The 22,573-nt window shown below is 37.7% G+C and overlaps 3 protein-coding genes and 1 pseudogene across 6 annotated transcripts in view; 3 read left to right on the top strand and 1 right to left on the bottom strand.

Moving 5' to 3' along the window:
* Positions 1-10,461, top strand: part of LOC139961308 (nibrin-like) — a 28,717-nt gene extending 18,256 nt beyond the window's left edge. The window contains exons 15-17 of the mRNA XM_071960439.1: positions 2,966-3,079; positions 3,784-3,905; positions 9,990-10,461. Coding sequence (XP_071816540.1) covers positions 2,966-3,079; positions 3,784-3,861 — 192 coding nt within the window. The 3' untranslated portion in view covers positions 3,862-3,905; positions 9,990-10,461. The remainder of the gene's footprint in view (positions 1-2,965; positions 3,080-3,783; positions 3,906-9,989) is intronic.
* Positions 10,462-11,449: 988 nt separating this feature from the next.
* The window catches only part of LOC139961314 (vesicular inhibitory amino acid transporter-like), a 68,274-nt gene continuing 57,150 nt past the window's right edge, over positions 11,450-22,573 (bottom strand). For both annotated transcript variants that reach the window (XM_071960454.1, XM_071960446.1), the window contains exons 3-4: positions 16,733-16,890; positions 11,450-15,186 (exon numbers count right to left, since the gene is read on the bottom strand). In XM_071960454.1, coding sequence (XP_071816555.1) covers positions 14,098-15,186; positions 16,733-16,890 — 1,247 coding nt within the window. In that variant the 3' untranslated portion in view covers positions 11,450-14,097. The remainder of the gene's footprint in view (positions 15,187-16,732; positions 16,891-22,573) is intronic.
* Positions 20,592-20,668, top strand: LOC139965883 (U2 spliceosomal RNA; annotated as a pseudogene).
* Positions 20,675-22,573, top strand: part of LOC139961328 (apicoplast pyruvate carrier 1-like) — an 82,730-nt gene continuing 80,831 nt past the window's right edge. The window contains exon 1 of one of the 3 annotated variants that reach the window (XM_071960471.1): positions 20,675-21,551. Coding sequence is in view for 1 of the 3 variants with exons in the window: in XM_071960486.1 (XP_071816587.1) it covers positions 21,532-21,551 (20 nt within the window). In the remaining 2 variants the exon portion in view is untranslated. The remainder of the gene's footprint in view (positions 21,552-22,573) is intronic. The other 2 variants (XM_071960486.1, XM_071960478.1) reach the window with 2 other exon arrangements.

Below are 22,573 nucleotides of genomic sequence, written 5' to 3'. Positions count from 1 at the left end.
GACTAATAGGTCGAAGTCAGTGAAAATTTCAAAGAAACAGATCAAGCTATTCCAGTTTCTAAGTTGTTTGTCACCCTTTTTATGTGTTTTTTTTTCTCATCCTTTATCTGTTTCTTGCATTATAATAGAGTCTGATGTTTAAGTCTACTTCAACAAGATGAAATGAGGCAAGAGATTCCTCAATCTGGAACAGAAAATGTTCAAACTTGCCACGTTGATTTTATTTGTCTATATGTTTTCAGTGGTGAAGATTCAATTCCGGTTTTATTGATTATTTCAACAAATGGAATAAAAAATAAGCCAAATAGTCTCTGTAATATACAGATCATTCACATTCATAGAAAAGAGATTCAAGCAAATAAAAGATGGCAAAAATATGATAAAAAAGAGCCCCGAGAAGGGGTAAAGTAAAATATTAACCCAGGGAAATTTTTTTCAAATATTAAAACGATATAAAATAAAAACTGTTAGCAAACTGCTTATCCACTAGAGAGCCTGTGTAAGAGAATGTGAAAAAGTAAGTTGGCCTGATGTTTCGATCCTAGCAAAATTATTAAAACGAGGCAGTATTCAGCATAGAAAGATAGATGGATTGAATATTTCAAAGATGGCTGTGTATGTGTGAAGAGCTTTTAAAAGTTTCCAAGCTGCTGGGAATAATATGGTCTGTTGCAGCTTGTGCAGAGAAGCATAAAGAAGATGTCTTTGTATACACAGGAGCCGTAAGAGAGAGAAACCTCAGAGCCCTTCAAAACTGCTAAGCAAAAAATTTAATGCCAAAGTTATTCCTTTAGACACTCCTTAGATTGATTTTGCCATAAAAATTTCTTAATGCTTCTGTATGAAACTGTAATATAGGTAGCTTGACTAGGCAAGTTTGATTACAAATCTGAAAAATAGCAAAACCTTTTTGAATTATTGAAATTGTTTGTTCTTTACAACAACAACAAAAAATGACTAAAATATGAGTTGACAACCAGGTGACAAACATTCGTATGACATTTTTTTGAGATTCATTTGAATGTTCTCTTCAAACTTTCTCGTTGTTAAACAATGTAGGGCGTTGTCTAAGAGTCGTCTGCCGAAAACTGACGTTGATTAGTATTCTGTTGCCGTGGTGACACTGTAGCACGAGCACAGAGGAGTCGTACCATAAAAAAACCAATCAAACTAAATTATGCCAATGAAATGTTTTAATTTGTTGCCATGGAGATGATGATCAATAGTGAACAGTTTTTGCCAGTTATATGATCTCAACTTGACTGCAGTGGAACAATAGAATGACTTTATGTGACTCATGCTTGAAATTAGCTCTTTACTGTCTTTGACTGCAGCTTTACTGTGAATTTTTTTGCTGATATGGGGTTGCTATATTTTTGTACAACGTATAGGGAACGAAAATTTTACCTTTTGAATTTTGTATACGTATTACTAAGGTTTTGTGATCTTGATTCTCATCAAGTATTGGAAGTAGCTCAGCCAGTTTCTTTTGCATAAAAGCAGGTATGGGATACAGGAGAAATTGATTTCCCCAAAACCTCTGCCAAAGATATCAGTGTACATATGTGAATGACCTCTTCTTACTATCAGCTACGTAGGTATTTAATTACCTAAATATACTAAGCTTTGGCAAATAGGATTGTCATCCCTCTGTGTGTGTTTGTTTGTTAGCTTACAGGGTTGAAATTAGACTTGTGGTCATGATCAGTGATTGCTCAAGAGTGTAAATGTACTCATTAAATTGACTTGAATCCATTTAATTTCATACCTGCCATGAAATGGGTAGAATTTGGTTATATAGTGATTATATAGAAATCAGGTGACCTATTTTAGCGAGGTGATTTATGGAAATTGATTCGTCATAAATTTTGTCAAATATCTGTGGATTTAAACCTAAGTAGATATGACATATCTTTGCTTGTCATTAATCTCATCAATAAACAGTAATTTATAAGGGTTTGCTACAAATTCATCTCGGACGAGGACCCGAGGTCTGTTATACCTTGGCACACACATTTACAAAGATTGTCACATAAAACCCATTTAACAAACTTAATGTCTCCAGGGTTGCAAATGACATGAGCATATAATGAAGTGTAAGATTTTGGGGTGTTTTTCCACAGACAAGTTAACGGTTATGATTTGTCACCTTGTTTCTGTTGAATCAGCCACGGTCGTAGGGGGAGAGGGGGTCCAAATTTGTTTCCTGGGGGGGGAGGAGAGAAATATTTGTTGGCGTGCTTGGGGTTTAAAAGGTATATACTGTAGTTTGCTGTTGGAATTAGTGGAAGACTGGTTAATACATATCTCACATTCTTCTTTATTTTGTAAATTTTTTTATTAAGTCTTCCTTTGTCCTCACTTTTGTTGTAAATATGAATATTCATTAATATTTATATTTTTTGATATATATTTTTATATTAATATTCAAGCTGCATCCATTTTATTTTTTTCGTATTCATATTTTAAGGGGTTTTGTCATTTTGTTACTTAAATTTACTTAAAACTCACTTTTTTCTCTTTTAGGAATTTCACTGTAAATCTATATTATTTTTAAAATTATTCCTTCATTTATTTATATATATATATGATAATATTTAAGCTGTGTCTATTTTTTTCTTCATATTTTAAGGGGTTTGTCATTTTGTTGTCATTGACAAGCACTCTTGAACATGGCATGCTTAAGCATGAAAAGAGCGCTATATAAATTTGGTAAATAATAATAATAATTAATGAATATTTAGAATATTTAAAATATTCATTACTGTTCATCACCTATGTTATCATTCCTATAAGCTAAGGTTACCTCATTCAATTATGGTAGCCTAAGCTTTAGGATATCTTTGCATAATATATCATATATATGATTGCTTTACATCATGGCATCGTGCTGCAAGAATAACAACAATTAAGAAGCAAATATTTAATTGATTTTTCACCATTCCTATTATAATTTCTCTTTCAGAGTAGCTATGCCGGTCAGAGAATATTGCCTCAGATCATCGGAGGTTCAGATCTGGTCGTCCATCATCACATGCAAAGCCAGGCAAGCCAAGATATGTTCCTCGGAGATTCTCGGGTAATTTGATCTCAAACTATTTTGACCATTTTGACATTTTTTTGTGAAGGAAGCCCATAGGTGAACTTCTGCTTTGTCCAAGTGATTTTTTTTTTTTTAAATCAATTTTTTTTTGTGACAGTTTTGACAAAGTTCTGCTATTTGTTTAACATCACTTATATCTGACTTAAACCACCGCTTGGAAGGCCTGAGACCTTTACAAAGTTGTGGAAATAATAGCGATGTGAAAAATTATGTAGCAGATTTTGTATTTTTAGTTTGTGAAATTAATAAATGACATATTCATGCGTTCTTCTTTTCTTTTCTTTTCTGTATTGCCTCTAAATAACTTATTTATTTACTTTTTGAAATAACTGTAAGAAAATGTTTAATTTAATTGTTTTCTAATTAACAACTGCACTGTGACAGTGTCGTATGTGATACTCTTCAATTTCTTCCTTCAGTAAAGGAGGCAGTGCTTGGATTTAAGAACCCCTCCCTTTCATTCAGACAGGGATTTGAACTGCTGTTTCTGGAATCATTACTAGGGTGGGAAAATTAGCAAACCTGTCTGCTAATCCTCACGTACCTGGACATTAATTGTACTTTCTGGATGTTGATATTGGGTCATCAAGAGTTACATATGGTACCTACTAGGTATCTTTGGGTATGGTACATATTTATCTCTCTCTTTATTCCCATTTCCCCCCCCCCCCCCCCTGTAGAGTTCTGACATTGATAGAGCGGAGGCTCTAGCCGATGAGCTCTTTTCTGTGGAACCGAGAGGAAGGAGGGGTAGATGAAGATGGATGATCTTTGCTGTCAAAGTTGATTTTTGGGACTAGAGGTTTGTATTAAAATTGAAATGACTATACCTTTGAGGGTCCACTTGAAGACACCATAACATGATTTATGACTCATCTGAGATGAAAGCTTGTAAGTTTGTGATTTGTGTTAGCATTTTACAGACAAGTCAACTCGTTTGTTTTTTTATTCTAACCTTTTTGTTTCTTATCTCCACTGATGGTATAAACTATTCTACATATATTAGATTGGATCCATGTTGATATGTTTGAAGTCTGGCAATTGCACACTTTAACATTGCTATTAAAAGTTATCAGTATTAGCATGCTGGAATTTGTCAGAACCCCTTTTCTAGAAGAACTACCTACCCCCCTCCACGGTCAGCCCCCCCCCCAATGATTTCCGATTTGGAGGAGGTTTAAACTTGGATAACTAAATGTCTCATTGAGGAAAGATGTTCTGAAGCAAGAATAAAAGTTCCCACTTTCACTTTGTATCATACGATGGTCATATCATGCACAGGGATGTGCCCACGCTGGGCGTCCCCGCACTAAAAATTACCGCCCAGCACTGTCTTAAAAATCGTGAATCTCGCCCAGCACTATTTTCATCTAAAATCCCGACATTCCTAACAATATATTCAACATAAATTGGGCAGAGCCTATGCCAAAATCATACAGACTAATAATGCATCAGTTACACATGCAAGAAACATTACTTACGGCTCTCAATCGGCCCCTTGTAAAATCTCTTTGAAACAAACTAATCATTTTCACCAGGTACGTAATATATTTCACTAAAAAAACATTTCAAAAATGTAAATTGTTAGCAAAACTAGTACTTGTGAATGTGTTTATAAAGCTACAAAAGTGCCAGCATTTGGCATCTGAGCACCTTCCAAAATCAGCATAACCGGCAGGAAATCCTGGGCACATCCCTGCATGCATTACGGATGAAAGTTCAGAAAAAAGTTACAAAGGTTTATGATGACGAAGTAAAAGGTTTGATCAGCCCACTACTGAGGTCCTCATCTCCATCAGTACTCGGACAGACTGTTTCTGCCAATGTCAGGCCAGCACAGAGAGACACCAGTGCTGGTTAAATATTAGCAAACAGACATAGAAAGCAAACTTAATGGTCAAAAGGCTTGAGCTTAGACTGACAGACTACAGCTTAGCTCTAGATGGCCTTAAGTACATGGGGGTGGGTGCGGGTGGGTGGGGGGTTCTAATCTGGATGAGTTCTGATGGTGTTTGAGGACCAGTGGGTTTTATGATTACACTCACCTGTCTGAAACCATTATGTAGTAGTAGCCATATTTGAAAGGCAGAGTATTGTTATCTCAATACATTACATGTATAGAGATATTGTAACAGTAAGTGGGACTCTCTCTTCTCTTAAAAATTTTTCAGCGTCTTCATACAAAGCTCTTTTTCTCTGGAATTTCCAGAGCAAGAATATATCATATAGACCAACAAATGTTACTATTTTTTATTCGAGAATTTTATCTCATTCTATGACTTTTTCACCGATTTATGTCGAAATCGGGCCAAATCGGACTGAAAAACGATTGAACCAGAACGTTTTTGCACACGCTCCGAAACTTGTTTGTAGGGAACTTTTCCCCACGTTTTCCTGCTCATTTGTTAATTATTATTCGATGTCTATGGTTTATTATGGGCACGTGACATATTACTTCTCAGCGATTGGTTTGTTATCTGCAGTCTAATGTTTTATGAAAGAGAATAGAATATAATTGTCTTTTAACAGTGGTATCGTCTAAGATAGGGTCCTATTTATTATATTTTTTATTAACATTTTAAACTTCCATTTGTTTTTACAGGTAGGTATGAATAAAACTTTTACTAGCTGGAAATGACATTTTATGGCTTTTATTTGCTTTATTTGATGTTTAAATGATTTTTCTTTCTTAAAACAACACTGAGCTGCCGCCCCAACTTTTAGTAAAAAGGTCCGTTTTTGATGATTAAGCCCCGCCTCCAAGTCTATAGTTTATAGCAGATTGGCTATGACTCATGGACAGCTACATGTTAGATATACGAAAATGGCTACCCTCGCGACCAATTTCTTTACTGTAGTTAGGTACGCAAGGTAGTGTATTGCATGCTGAATGCATATACATATTGTGTACTTTTGAATTTTACGTTGTGCATTTAATTAATATTAGGCCTTCGTTTTTGTAACATACATTTAAGGATAGTACTGGGGTTCAGGTAGCTTTTCAGAGCAAGGGCCATGATAAGTTTGTTTGATTGCCCTTCATGTATTTTTGTATAATTACGTTTACACATCTTTGTACTTCTGAAGGCTACTTAGGCATTGGCCTAATGCATAAAATATATATAGGCCTAGCCTAGGCCTATTATTACTAGTAGCATGGTGACTTCGAAGTTCGGACACTTAAGACTTAAAACACCCCAAAACTAAATCTTCTGGTATAAATCATTTGAAAATATACTTCATAAGGTGGGAGAATTTTGTTACAGTACGATACACGGCCAAACTTTCTTTCCTGCAAACTGTTTTCACGTTGCTTTCCAAGAAGATTCTTCGTGATTGTGGAACTGGTATTTCTTTGCTAGAGTATTGCGAAGTTCGGACACGCAACCCACAGTGTGGCGCTGGTGATAAAATTGGTGGCGCAGTTGCTCTTTCAGTAATTATAACAGACTTCATCAGGGGCGTAGCGAGCGGGGGGGGGGGTGTGGGGGGGTGTCACACACCCCCAATAATTTGGTCGCTGTCGGCAAATTTTGGGTCTGTCGGCAAAAGGAGAAAAGGTGAAGAGAGCGGAAGGGGAAGAAAGAAGGAAAGCTGAATAGAGAAAAGGAGAACGGGAGCTTCTTCCGTGCCAAATTTGACTTAAAATATGCACCAGATTGCATCTAAGGACGTTTCAAAACTAAAAATTTTCCAAAGGGGAGGGGTAGACCCCCTACCCTTAGACCCCTCCCCCATTTCAGTCACCACTTCCAGATCCGTCGGCAAATCAAATTTGACTTAAAATATGCACCAGATTGCATCTAAGGACGTTTCAAAACTAAAAAATTTCCAAAGGGGAGGGGGAACCCCCTCCCCTTAGACTCCTCCCCCATTTCAGTCACCACTTCCAGATCCGTCGGCAAATCAAATTTGACTTAAAATATACACCAGATTGCATCTAAGGACGTTTCAAAACTAAAAAATTTCCAAAGGGGAGGGGGACACCCCCTCCCCTTAGACCCCTCCCCCATTTCAGTCACCACTTCCAGATCCGTCGGCAAATCAAATTCTCCACACCCCCCCCAACAAAAACCCCTTCGCTACGCCCCTGGACTTCATAGATCTTCGTCATTTTATTGACAAATATGTAAGTAATTTCTTGCACGCGGATCATTTTGGAGAGAAAATAACTGTAGCTTCGTACTTTTTGGTGAAATTTGACTCTTCCTGTAGATTTTCATGGTGAAATCGTGTATTTCTTAGGGTGTCCGAACCTCGCAGTATGCCGAACTTCGCAATACTGACTATATTACTATTATTAGGCTTTCAGTGATAGCCACATTAGCATTGTACTGGTGTTCTCAGACAGCTTTTCCTAGGAAGGACCAGGGTAAGTTTGTTTGATGGGTACGTATAAAAGAGGAGCCGGCCATAGCATCACAACTTTTATAAGACTATAAAAATTGTATAAGGTTATGTTTTATTTATAAGGATATAAGATGTATAAGGTCAGGGGCGTAGCGAGCGGGGGGGGGGTGTGGGGGGTGTCACACCCCCCCCCCCCCCCAATAATTTGGTCGCTGTCGGCAAATTTTGGGTCTGTCGGCAAAAGGAGAAAAGGTGAAGAGAGCGGAAGGGGAAGAAAGAAGGAAAGCTGAATAGAAAAAAGGAGAACGGGAGCTTCTTCCGTGCCAAATTTGACTTAAAATATGCACCAGATTGCATCTAAGGACGTTTCAAAACTAAAAATTTTCCAAAGGGGAGGGGTAGACCCCCTACCCTTAGACCCCTCCCCCATTTCAGTCACCACTTCCAGATCCGTCGGCAAATCAAATTTGACTTAAAATATGCACCAGATTGCATCTAAGGACGTTTCAAAACTAAAAAATTTCCAAAGGGGAGGGGGAACCCCCTCCCCTTAGACTCCTCCCCCATTTCAGTCACCACTTCCAGATCCGTCGGCAAATCAAATTTGACTTAAAATATACACCAGATTGCATCTAAGGACGTTTCAAAACTAAAAAATTTCCAAAGGGGAGGGGGACACCCCCTCCCCTTAGACCCCTCCCCCATTTCAGTCACCACTTCCAGATCCGTCGGCAAATCAAATTCTCCACACCCCCCCCCCCAACAAAAACCCCTTCGCTACGCCCCTGGACTTCATAGATCTTCGTCATTTTATTGACAAATATGTAAGTAATTTCTTGCACGCGGATCATTTTGGAGAGAAAATAACTGTAGCTTCGTACTTTTTGGTGAAATTTGACTCTTCCTGTAGATTTTCATGGTGAAATCGTGTATTTCTTAGGGTGTCCGAACCTCGCAGTATGCCGAACTTCGCAATACTGACTATATTACTATCATTAGGCTTTCAGTGATAGCCACATTAGCATTGTACTGGTGTTCTCAGACAGCTTTTCCTAGGAAGGACCAGGGTAAGTTTGTTTGATGGGTACGTATAAAAGAGGAGCCGGCCATAGCATCACAACTTTTATAAGACTATAAAAATTGTATAAGGTTATGTTTTATTTATAAGGATATAAGATGTATAAGGTCAGGGGCGTAGCGAGCGGGGGGGGGTGTGGGGGGTGTCACACCCCCCCCCCCAATAATTTGGTCGCTGTCGGCAAATTTTGGGTCTGTCGGCAAAAGGAGAAAAGGTGAAGAGAGCGGAAGGGGAAGAAAGAAGGAAAGCTGAATAGAGAAAAGGAGAACGGGAGCTTCTTCCGTGCCAAATTTGACTTAAAATATGCACCAGATTGCATCTAAGGACGTTTCAAAACTAAAAAATTTCCAAAGGGGAGGGGGACACCCCCTCCCCTTAGACCCCTCCCCCATTTCAGTCACCACTTCCAGATCCGTCGGCAAATCAAATTCTCCACACCCCCCCAACAAAAACACCTTCGCTACGCCCCTGTATAAGGTTATAAGAAGTATGTTTAGCGTTCTTTTGAACCTGTGATGTTTGACATCAAATGTACAAAGAATTAAAATAAAATAACAAAATGGAGAGGAACTGAGGTGGCTATGAGGGGAGGAGGAGGCCACCCATCACTTTCAAATAAAAACTTGTAATCTTCTGTTACATTATTTTTTCCAAGTCATAAATCCATGAAATCTTCATGTCAGAAAAATTGAGATGGAAAAACGTGGGTTGTTTTGATACTTGGAAGTGGACATGCACAGTTTTGATGGTAGTCACCACTACAGTCTACAGTAACATACAGTAGGTTGATAGGCCTAGCTCTCAAGGCGGGCGTCAAGAATATGGTCAAGTTGTTCGCCTCTTCTAATTTGGCCGTTGTCATTGACGTCAAACTATATGACCAAAAAGTCCAACAGAGACTGACCCAAGATGAAGGATACCACATAAAAAACAAGTTCTTAGGTATTCTATGACATTACTAAACCTTGCAACGTCGTTCTTTCGACAAACAGGCAATGAGCGCTAAAGGCAACAGCCGCAACACTAGCAGGATAAAGTGTAACCTGCAGAGACTATTCGTGGCAAAGTAGCTTAAATGCAAGTTATATATTTGTTGTACCATGATTGATATTGAATTGACAGAGCAAAGATTTGAAATTAGGAATCAAAATTTAAACTTCCAGTATTGAGATACTGCATCATTGATGCTCTTGTTTTTAAAAACAGTGAAATATGACAAGAAAGTTGTTTGTTTTTTACCAAAGATGCCTTTTCCAAATGAGCCACAGAGATCAGCCGTTAAGAACTTAGGATATCATCTTTAACTGTGAATGTTAAAATCGATTTTCTTAAAAAAATTCTTTCTGCCAGTGTCAAAATTAAATTAGAGATTTTTTGTTTCCCTTTTTTTGCAACTGTCAATATTAAATTAGAGATTTTGAAATTTATTTAGTGCTTTCCGTTCATTTTGTATTTCAGAAGCCTCTCAAAATGTTGCTTTTGGAGATTTAGCCGAAGATATTCAAACTTTGGAGGATGTCTATACCAGAGAGGATGAACCATTCATGCTCATAAAGTCGTCCTCGTGTTGTGTTGCATCGACGATGCTGTTCCTCCCGATGTACTTTGAGGTCAGCAATCCTGTAAAATGCTTTTCCTTGCCGATTTTTTGTTTTTGTAAAGAACCCAAAAAATATTGTCAGGAGTCAAGAAGTTGAAAATTTTACAACTGGGTACTATGAGAACTAGTGCTTTTATTTACTTGCTAAGTTTTTAATGAGCTAAATTAAGAAAGCCTTCATTAACAAAATATGTATCAATTGCATGAGTTTAGTTTAGTTTTGTTGAACACTTTTTGCAAAGATTTTCAAAGAGGAATAGAACAGACATGTTGCCATATGCATGGATACCTCTGTTAGTGTTTGTGAGTGAGTGAGTGAGTGAGTATGTATGTAATAAAATAGAAACAAAATAGCGTCAGAATTAGACAAGAATTTTGGTTGACTCAAAGTTCTTTCCCATCAATGAATATTCATGAGGTTGTGATGAAAGAAAACAATATGACATTAAATAATTGGATTAAATATCTTTCTCAAAAACAATGAATATTGATGAGGTTGTTATGGAAGAAAACCATATGAAATTAAACGATCGGATTAATATCATTCTCGACAATGAATATCAATGAGGTTGCGATGAAAGACAACAGTATTACGTATAATTATGATGCTAAGAGACTCCTGTACGAAACTAAATACTCGGATTATCTTTCTCCCGTCTCTGAATGTTAACGAGTTTGTAATTATAGATAACAAAAGCTGCATCTATCTGATTATAATGCTCAGAGCCTCATCATTGTTGAAATCAAATGCACGGATCGTCTTACCCTGTTATTTTCAGAACACTCGATTACTCAATTGTGTGACAAAGATTTCCTTGAAAAAGTCATGGTTTATGAATATCACCAATTTAACAAAAAATGCAATTGTGAGTTTATCTCTTTCGTCAAGGTTGTCAAGGCTCTCGTATTTCCTCTACATTATTAACGAGCGCTTGTCTACCATCAGATGGACTGAATTATTAATCCATTACCGATTCTTTATCAAGAGAGAATGCAGTATTCTTGAAAAGTAAAAGATAAACTGTTTAAAACTTCTTTGCAAAGTTTCAATAAATTTATTTTATTTATTTATTTCAATAAATAAATAAAAGAGATAAGAAACACTTGAGAAAAAGGATCACTTGAAATTTCTGAAATTCTTTTTCGTTCTGCTTTTGGAATTTGTCTTATATGGTAATAAGGTCCTATAGTACACAATATGCAACCTATTGGCCGGCACGCCCACCACCCCTGCCTCCCCCCATCCGTCTTTTAAAATGGTTGGTAGTGATAAGCCACATTTCAGGGCTTCGGACAGAATGTCCAAAGGCCCAGAGCATTGTGGGGGAGGTTGTAGGAGGGGGGGGGGGTGTGGAGAATGGGCCACTAGTCTCAATAGCCTTCATATATATCCGATATTTTAGTATTTTGCCAATACTGTGAGAATTATCGTTGTAAGATGTGTTGCAGTCAGAAGTGGGCTCAATCTCGACATTTGTCTCAGGAAAGTATCCAGGCCCCTCAAAAGTTTTACCTGGGGGCCCAGATTATTGTCAGGCTGCTCCTGTAAGCAAGCAAGCAAGTTTTGTTGTTTCATGAGGTTCAGTTTTGATCAAGTGCATTTAAGGTGTGAACAGCATTTACAGTTAGAAATCTGACCTTGAGCCGGGGGGGGGGGGGTCTACACTCACTGCCTTCATTCCCAAGTGTGAACAGCCTTTAATCACCAATGGCCTTTGTGAACAAGTGAGAAATTTGCAAATGAAAACAAAAAAAGCAAAGACGAATTTTTGATTCACTTTGTGCTGTTAAAAATGAGTGCACATTGACTGTTTTGTAGTAAACTGTTTTTAAATTAAGTACAATAGGAAAGAAGATAAGAAATCGACCTGTTCACATTCCTTGTGTTCCATTCTTGTTTTTATTCTCAGAGGATTTTTGTATTCCTTTAATAACGAGGGGTAACATTGAGACAGAAATGTATAATGCAAAATCACGTATTGTTGCACATTTATGCATACATAATGCATAACTTTAATATGCAGTCGCATGTATACAATTCTCTGTTGTATCTTGTATTAAATGTGAGTGGTTTTCTATGTTGCAACATTAATGTACAGATCCTCGTCATTCTGGTTTTTTTATTTGTTGTTGTTCTTTTGTATCACTTCTGTGAGGACAGCAACTGCTTTGTACAAGCAGAAAGTTATCGCAATGTTTTATATTTTTTTATTTTGTCAGAAAATACATAATAATCCTAATTATAATCAGCAGTTATTTTTTACGACGCTTGATCGACCACGAACATGGGAGAAGCCGGCGCGGGCTTATGGAATACAATTTTCACTTCTGGTGGCTTCCAATTCAACAATTTAACTCAAATACGGAAGCTTGATACAATAAAATGAAGTGCGAACTCTCCTTGGATTTCAAGTTTTGTTTTTGAAATTATATGTTAAGTTGAACCTCATCTGGATGAAGCAGAGTTACAGTGTGGTAGGGAAAATAAAAGTGGGGGAGGGGGAGGGGATGGAGAGAGCAGGGGGAGGCGAGGGGGAGGGCAAGCGGTGGACATTGAGTGGAATGGGAGGGGGCAGCAGAAATCCAGCTAGGTTTTGTTAGCCCTTCACCAGAAGAATTTGACTTTTTGTAGTCTTGTAACATTTGTTACAGCTGTTTAAAAACATCGATTATTTGCTTTATTACCTGGCACTCTCTCTAGTAGTTAAGGTTACTATATTTATCAAAAGAAAGAAGGACATGTTGCAGCGACTAGTGGGAGGGGGTCTTCTGTGAGGGGTTCCCGCTAATAGGAAGAATGAAAAGATGAAAGAATTCGACAGATAAATTAAGTTATATAATTTAATACATTTATTATTTGGTTTGTAATGAATATGCAACGCTGAAATTAAAATCCATGAGGTGAATTTTGAACATTTTCAAATGAAAATTGTTTGGTTTAATATAATTCATTCATATATCATTTACACTATCATACTATTATAATATTTTTATAGAATGGTTTTGTAGATTCTTGAAATGAAAAACAAAGAAGGGTGTTTTCTGTCCCAAAGAACATGCTATCCAAGCAACGACAGAGGGCAAGGGTATCTCCCCAACCCCCTCCCTCCCCCTCCCCCCATCAATCCCCCATATTTGCTTTAAAAAGAAAATTAAAGCGGGAGATACCTTTTAAAGAAATATCAGAGCAGAGTACGAATTGAAAGCTGCTACCATCTGCTGGAGGAATACCCGTCGGAAATTGTCATATTTGTGGAAGGATTTATCCGTAGGAAATGTTCTTATGCGTGAGGGATACATATGCGAATGAAATAACTTCATTTGTCAATGGAAAGACATTTTCACTTTAATATACGCTGACTACAAAGTCTTATGTTGATAGTAAAGTAAGCCAATGTATACCTCAATACGAACCTAACCAGGCAGGCGTTCGTCAAATATCTAATTAGTATTCATAAGTAAAGATAGCCATTCATTCAAATTATCTACATTGCCCCCTCACCAGAAGTATCCATAGGGAATTGTCATATTTGTGGAAGGAATATATCCTTGGAGGACGTGCGTTCTCATGTTCATATCAAATCAGTTACAATTAAGCCATACTGTGATAATTAGGTGTTTTATGGATTTTTCATGAATATTCACAATTACAAGTTACATATGCAAACAATCTGGCTACAAATAAGGTCGAGCCCCTTTGCCTTCAGATTATGTGTACTTATCCGTTAAGCATATACAAACATTTCTAAAACAGACAAAACCAATTTCTACTGTTAATATCTCCTTTCCGTCTCCGGGAATTTCCGAGTATTATCAAGTATCTAACACAAACATAACCGTCACATATCAGATAACATGGTATCCCCATAGTAACCTTAGAACAACATTGCATTTAGGTATACATTTGTATCAAATAATGTGAGATGGAAACTTTTTAAATTTACGAAAATAAATCCTTAGTTATAGTTAGGAAATCAAATCGATCCATATTGCTTGCACGAGTTGGACGGTTGAATACACTAATCCAATGACACCACCTATAACCCCTACGAAGATTACACCCCAGTTAATCGCTATTGTCCAGTAACTTAGTCTGTCCTTGCGAAGCTTCAGATGAAACAGACACGGGAATATAAAGTCAAGCCAAGGAGCTGTTAAACTACCTGTAAATCCCATTAATAGAGTAAAGTGAGGTACCACAACGGCTAATAAAAGGGTAAACATAACGAGTAAAATCCTGAATATGTACGCCCATTTTGAAGGGGATTCACCATCTCGCTGTCCAAAACAGTTCGGGATGTAGGAAAGGCCTAAGGCATCTACTGTGTTGACGATGAGAAAAATCATCAAGGGATACGAGAGTAAGGATTTTATGACAAACATTAAACTGACGCTCGCTTGTAAGAGACCAAGGGGCATATTATACGTTATGAACTCGCGCGTATCCTCACCGAACGTGAGAAATGCAAAAAATGCATACGATAAATTTAGTACGCCGGTTATTAAATAGGTCCAATTTACCATCGGGTCAAATCGGGATTTGTCTTTAAGACTTTGCTCTACGCTTGGCACCAAAAATTGACATCCAAAATTGAAAAGAATGATAGATGAGCTCAAGGAGTATGAGTCCAACCGGAAGCCTGGCATGGATGACAAATCCCAACGTATGGTGTTGTCTAGGCTGTACCAGACGACACTAGAGAACATGAGGATCAAAGAGAAAATGGCGACGAGACTCAACCAAGAGATATTTGTCAGTGTCTTGAAGAATACAGTTGGTAGAAGCAACAAGGCGCAAATGATCGTCCATGCTAGAGTGGAAATTTTGAGAAATGGAAAAGTGTCCACTAGTAAATGTCCCGCTAATTCTAGATAGAGTGTTGCCACAGCAACGATGTCGATCAGTTGCATTATGTTGAGCACTTTGCTGCCACCTGTAAAACACGCATCGGCTATATCTGCATAGGTTTTGCGTACTTTATGCTTGACGATGCGCGATGACTGGTCTTCCTCAGCGTATACTATCTTCTCTTCGTACATACATCGTACAAGGATCTGTAATAAAAAAAAGTTATCGTAACGTTATGACGGGGATATTGTTACCTTAAAATAAGTTCCTGCAGTACTTAGATTACAAGCATTTGGCCAAAAGGGCATTTAAGATGTATATAGTTGACGAGCGGCGGCTTGGTGGAAGGGCCCGGGTGGCCCGCGGTTGCTTCAATATTGTACCTTCATTCAAGCCGGTCACTAATAACACATGAAAACCCCGCAGATCATAATGTTCGCTATAAGGCACTGCGCCACATAATTGAATACATCTTCCCTCGTTTTTCCCACCATTCCCTTAATTCCCAACCTGTAATGACATTGTGTGCTAGGTGGGTCCTAATATTATATGTTCCTGGCTACCTATGCCGTCACAATTTCCATAAGTCTCAGCTCATTATTTGACGTATAGTCTCAGAAAGACAGATTGTCAATTGAAGAACTGATAACAAATAACTTCTAAGTTTTTTTTTTTTTTTTTTTTTTTTTAATTCAAAACCTGTTTGTCAGGTGACAATAGACTTATTCCATGAGGCCATGTTAATTTTGTCTTCTTTTACTGCTATTTAATTTTCTTCATACAGGTTAACGGTCATCATTAAAACTAACCTAAGGCGTGAAGTAATATGACTATCGATTGGCCGTCAATCGTAGTTAACCAATCAGGTGTGACCTTTCTGTCGTCTGCGGCGCGAAAAACGTAGGTTTCGAGAATCGCATGGGAGCACACGATAGAGGACTTATGGCACTAACTTCAGCACTTCGAACGAACAGAATCTAACGTTTATCTTTGACTTGAAGGTTTTTACCCCTAACTTAGATGATTAAAATTCAAACAGAAATCAACCTGAGGTGTCCCAAACTTTAAAGACTAATGGGGCCTCAATATCATCCTGAAAACAATTCAAGACCATGCTATCATAATGTGTTATTTTACCATACATAAAGCTAATATGCTATAATTGCAAGCAAAAACACACGTTCATATATGTAATGAGTATATGTTATAGTACAAGGCTTCCGCCTATGGCATCCTAAAATCAAAACGTAATTGTTAGGTGTACACATAATGGCTTAAAACGAAATCGAGCTTTCGACTTTCAAAGTAATATATTTCATATGCTCAGTGTGTAACATTACGAAGACAATACTTATTGCTCGTTTGTTGACAAAAGCGGTGCTTTAAAGAAAGTAATGAAACCTTACTTTGTGCATCTGAAAATAATGTTTATATAAAATTGATAACAAGTGAGATTCATATACATATATATGCCCAAACCATCCTAACTCCTCCCCCACCCCCCCCCCCCCTCTGTAGCACACAGACACACGTCATCGTATTGCTTCATTATGTGTGGGAAGGAGTGCTTTAGATTCGATGGCAGTTATAGGTACCCCAACCCAAATTTGCCAGAAACTCAAACAGTATTCAATATTTGCATCATTTTAGAAAAACGTTGGAACAAATATTTGTAAACATTACTATAGGAACTAGAGCGGCCACAATGATTTTCGTTTTCCAATTATAATGTTTTAAACTGTTCGTATATACCTTTGACGTGTAGTTTCCTATAAGAAGGACAACCGCCATGGTAACCAGTGCAGCCGTTCCTCCTTCCTTGACGGTGTACGGTAGGCTAAGGATGCCTATGCCTTGCATACAGTTACCAACATTCCAACCAGCCTGCCAGGCGCTGCTCGTACCATTATCTGTACAGAAAATAAGATTTAAATTTAGATTAATAGCGTCCAATCAGGGCGTTGTTGTCCCTGGTCCAATATATTTCCCTTATTTACTAAGCTGTTTCGTCGACTCAGTGAATCAGGCATGATGAGAGAGTAAGGGGGGGGGGGGAGGGCTCATTAGGAGGGCCAATTGGGGAAGAGTGTAAGAAAGAGTTTGATGAAGTTGTCCTTGGGTCACGTCGCCTCTGTATTTAAGTAGAGTATAATGATGTAGGCCTACAATGTCAAGGGTCATTTGAGAACAACGCATACTTTTAATAATACTTAATGTTAGTCAAATGACGTCAGACATGAATATGCAAAGCGACTATCATTAAGGAAAGAAGACTTACTGAAACCGAATTAAACGACCATCAATAAATAACTCGTTAATTATTATTCATTTGGTACAAAACACGTGGACATTATCACAAAGGGTTGCAAACATTTCTCAATGTTTGTACTGTTGGTATTCGTAATATGAATGCCTAACAGTACCTTTTTTCAATATATTTTTAAAGAATCGGGATCCAACTGAATAAACAGCTGTAAAGGTTATGTTATCCTTTTTTTTTGACACAAGTCAATGTTATAAGCAGATGATAAGAAAGGACCAAGGGGAAAAAACAACTAAACTGAGAACAAATATTTATCTGAATGGCCAAGTTTCCTTCTATAGACCTCTCCTCCATGTCTCAAGATTGAATTCCCTACGCTATAACTGTCTATTTCAATTGAATATATAAGTCGCAACTCAAAACAAAGTTAAGTTTGACACTAAAAGGAAGATTTTAAATCTGTCTGAGAAAGAGAGTTGTTTTGAATTTGATGAGATAAATGGGGCGAGGGCATATATATTTACAACCTGCAAAATTTTGTCAAAAAGTTCGCTTGGAGTAAATTATAGAGCTGTGCGGAAGTGTGATTGTCACATGTGTGTCACGTGATATATTTATCAAACATATCTTTTGATAAATGCAGACGTAATACATGATATTAATGACGAAGGGAAGAGTAGATCAAACTATCACCATCGTCATAGGCCTAATTGGTGATAGAAATACATAAGAGCGCAACAGGAGTAGTCGGTGCCGGGAGCCAAGTTGGTTTGAACTGGATCGGGGTTAAGGAGTGTAGGGGGGGGGGGGGTTAGTAGTATAGGACGGACCGTTCTCACCCAATTGTGGCGAATTAATTGTTGTTGCGGGTAAAGAGGGGCGCAAACTCTGACGTCATATGACGCATAAGTTAGGACATATATAAATGGAAGAAAATACCTACAGGTCTGTTTGGTAAAATATGGGAACGGAAACTTAAGAGCCCGTTCTCTTGGTAGATGCGACACCTCTAACTTGTCAGGTGTAACAGGCTCTTATGATTACGAGGAATATCACCTGCATATTGTAGATCGGAAGGGGAGGGGGGGGGGCTTTCGTCGCAACCATCGTTATGACATACTTAAGTAAACATGATGCTTGAATTTACTTCATGAATTAATGAGTTATATGTTGCTCTTTCTTACATTAAATCTATTGTCTTTAACTGGTTAGGCTACATTGATTTCCACACACAAACACAATACACGCGCGCACAAACAGACACACACAGCGACGTTTCCTTCCAGCTAATATACCTAACTTCTCACGTAATTTTAATGATTATTCATAACAGAGACTTAACATTATATTAAAAACTTACAAATCGTTGGTTTTTGGTTTCTGTTGGCAATAAATTTCAACGTAACTGGAAACCCACTCAGATCGAAATCACTAATAATTTGATAAAAGTAGTAATAAAAATAAAAATAATAATAATAATGTTTATGGAAAGAGAAGACTTGTTTTGATGCACTGGAGAGACATTTTTAATGAATCTTACAGAATGAAAAGAGCGTGATTTATTAATAAAGAGATTTGTGTACAAGTTTCGTTGAGAGGTCTCAAGAGTACTCCTCAACAATGTACTCGGCAATTGAAAATTTTGACATAAATTTCTGACATTTCCGACACAATACTATATTCAGATGAAATCCAGCGAAAACGGAACATTTTGTACACTGAGTTTTGAACTATACTGTGATTTGGCGTTAAAATCTTTTACATCGCGACATAAGCTATATATATATATATATATATATATATATATATATATATATATATATACATATATATATATACATATATACATATATATATATATATATATATATATATATATATATATATATATATATATATATATATATATATATATATATATACAGACTTGAACACAAGTAATTAAGAAAAATGTAAATTCATATGGCAGCAGGCATATCTTCATCAGTCTAATCATATTTATTCAAAATGTATGTGAGTTCTGTTCAGGAATTAATGTCAAAATTAATCGTGCTCATTATGACTGTCTTAGCATTCCTCAAATGTGTGTTATTTTAATTCCTTTCTAGGTATGTTTTGCTCTCTATATTTCTGTCCCTTCGCGAATTGTATAAATGTTTTTGACACATCTTACCCAGAGTATGGTTTTAATATTTTGCTGCTATCACGTTTGTACGTGTATTTTCGTTCAATAGTATTGTTATCTACTAAGCCGGATATTTTACAGTGGCCCAGATAGGAAACATGGAGCAACTTGATCCTTTATGTCCATTCTCGGCCACCGTATATATCACTTTGGTCATATTTCTTTTTCTGTTATCTTAGTATGGTGCGTCTGCTGATGGGAGAACAGTGAAGTGCATATTATTTGTCCAACCTTCCCTCGACAGAATTGGTAGGTACATGAACCTTTATGGACGGGCTGTAGGCGGATGAAAGTTTTTTTTTACGAAAGACGGTGACTGCGATTCCCCAGAGAAACTTGATACGGCAATGATGCATTCCACCGAAGGTGTGGCCACCTCTCCGCCCCAGCCCCAGGTTACTGAGTGATGTTACTATGATATAGTACTTTACAGTGTTGATTGTTTCTTGCATTACCGGGTAAGATACGGTACGTTATGATAGGTATTCCATTCAGGTTTGGACGGTACTATGACGCAGTGGCGTAGGAAGGTACTTTTGAGTGGGGGGGCTGAAGACTGATGGCCGGCCTGGGGGAGGGGTGTAATGGGAGGGGGTGTCCCCCTCCCCTTTGGAATTTTTTGGCATTTCCAGGTGGCCTCAGATGCAATTTGGTGCAATATAGCACACTTCAACACCCACTCCATTTTGTAAAGAATTTTGCATTTTCACCTGGCCTTAGATGCAATTTGGTGCTTCAAATGAGATTTTTTTCTCATTTGGAAATGAAAAAGGGGTTTTCTGACTTGCGGAGCGGGGGGGGGCGGAACGATACTTCCGCCCCCCCATATTTTTCACTGGGGGGGGGCTGGCGCCCCCCAGCCCCCCGGTTCCTACGCCCTTGCTATGACGTCATCCTTGTCAGCCATTCGACACAGCTTAGCTTTATGATTTATATTAACTTTAATTGTCACCTTTTGTCTGCTCGTTATGTGCACGCTTCAACGTGTTTGTTATGCAGGACTAAGTCGACCATAGAATAAGAACATACGGAATGCACGAAGCAATGTCTTGATGTGAAGGTGTATACAGATGTACCCTAGGCTTGTAACTAATCTACAATGCATTGGACGTACCTTTCCTATTACTATCGTCGTACTTGCTTCAATAACCATTAAAGCAGTATTCGCTTCTCGGCCTTTTGGCTTAGATCATGTGTAGTATTTGTTCCCTTTCGAGGGGAATTGTGATGCACACCCGACGATGATCACACAGTCACAGTCCCGATGCAAGGGCAATGGGGATGAGAGCGGATCAGTCGTTCGGTAGTTTGGTTTTCGTGCCCATGTTCATTCCTGGGAGACTTTTCCTTAAAAAGTATTCGTCATAACAAAACTGGTTGTCCAGTAAGCGATCAATTTAATCTGCCACTACATAGCATTGACAGTCTCAAATTCGATTTAAATCGTAGGAACCTTAAAGACCATCACAAAAGATTACTATAGCCGAGAATCAATTTATCCTTAAACTTGGCTCCTATATCCATGGCATTAGTTAAAGAATGATATATCCCACTCTCTCTTTGTGTGTGGCTCTAATGCATGACATTAAGAGACCAGGGACCAGTAGTTAAATCATATTCTGCTAGATAAAGGCAAAATATGCCGACCTGTGTTTTTCTACTCTATACCGTATACGGATCTCTAAGGATGTAATTGACAGTGTGCATATATACATATATATATCATGTCATATCATCATATCCGTGGACGTAATATATATTGAAACTGTGGACTTCAATCGTTCCAGAAAATAGAGGAAATTCGTTCTAATATCGCATCTTTTGGAGAGCTTAACGAGAATCAAGGATGAACGCTTATCAAACAAAACTTCTGAGATTCCTCATCAACACTATATGTAGAACCCACGTGTTCAAGTTTGGCGCCCAAATCGTTTCTCCCATACTATAGCATACGTGTATAGGTTCAACACTGGATAAGCAGAAACAGATTCCGAAGGAAAACCAAATAAATGCCGAAAATGTAAATGCTAAAACTAAATTTGAAGACATGAGGTAGTGACCATATTGAATTGACTCGGGGGTGTTTGTGAATAGCATGGAAAGATGTGCCAAGCTGAAGTTAGGTAAGTTAACATGTGATTATCTTGTATAGATACCACGGGCCTATATACTTTATAGGTCTTCGTGTTGTAAACGCACCTGTTATGAATTATGATACGTCATCGATGACATTTGCCCAGAAGTTCTATTATGTAGTGAAATGTCATATTCTATATAAGTATAAAGTGTTTGAAACATTACAGCAACTTTCTTCCCCAAAAGATTTTCGCTAGTATGAGTCATGCCTTATCACCATTATACCCTTCCATCATTTTACCCAGTCACTCCAAGATTAATGTATGTCGTCCAGTTACAGAGTTGTTGGCAATTGACAATTCATAATCATGGACGTTAAATATGATGTAAGAGACTGACTTGGGTCAGCTTGTGGCTTTGATAAGCCAATGAGGCTTCTTCGCAAGTTCCTGCTTGCAGGAGGATCTAAAATACATATACATACATATATACATAAAAGTAGACGTGCATGTCATTGCCTGCATGCACCTGTCTACCAGAAGGACCGTAACGCTAAAGAAGACTAAAAAAGACTTCTAAACAAGCAAGACTTGGAGAGAAGACTGACTTTTATACACGAGGACATGTTTTCGCTGCAACCCCTGCAATAATTTACATGTATGATGTATGTTAATTGGAACCCACCCTTCTATGGTCCCCTGGCTGTGTAACATTATGAATGGTGGGTTCAAGCCACATCATGAATGTGTGTTCCAAATATGATAGAAACTGCTCCATAAAATTGTGAATACTTGCAATTGGCTAGTTTCACCTCTAAGTGATGAACGACGGTAGACAGTGTTTATCTTTCTTCTATAGTCTTTGTAGGTTTGTTTACCTTTATTGGCAGATTTTAGCTGGGTACGTACGCCTCAATGCACATAGAGTGTTTAGATAATGAAGTGACACATAACTGCCGTCACTCATAACACACACATATATATATATATATATATATATATATATATATATATATATATATATAAATATATATATATAGTTATATATATATAGTTATATATATATAGTT

This window comes from Apostichopus japonicus, chromosome 3 (genome assembly GCF_037975245.1).
Source record: "Apostichopus japonicus isolate 1M-3 chromosome 3, ASM3797524v1, whole genome shotgun sequence".
Classification (NCBI taxonomy): domain Eukaryota; kingdom Metazoa; phylum Echinodermata; class Holothuroidea; order Aspidochirotida; family Stichopodidae; genus Apostichopus; species Apostichopus japonicus.
Note: the sequence above shows the minus strand (reverse complement) of the source record. Positions and strands in the feature narration are given on the sequence as shown.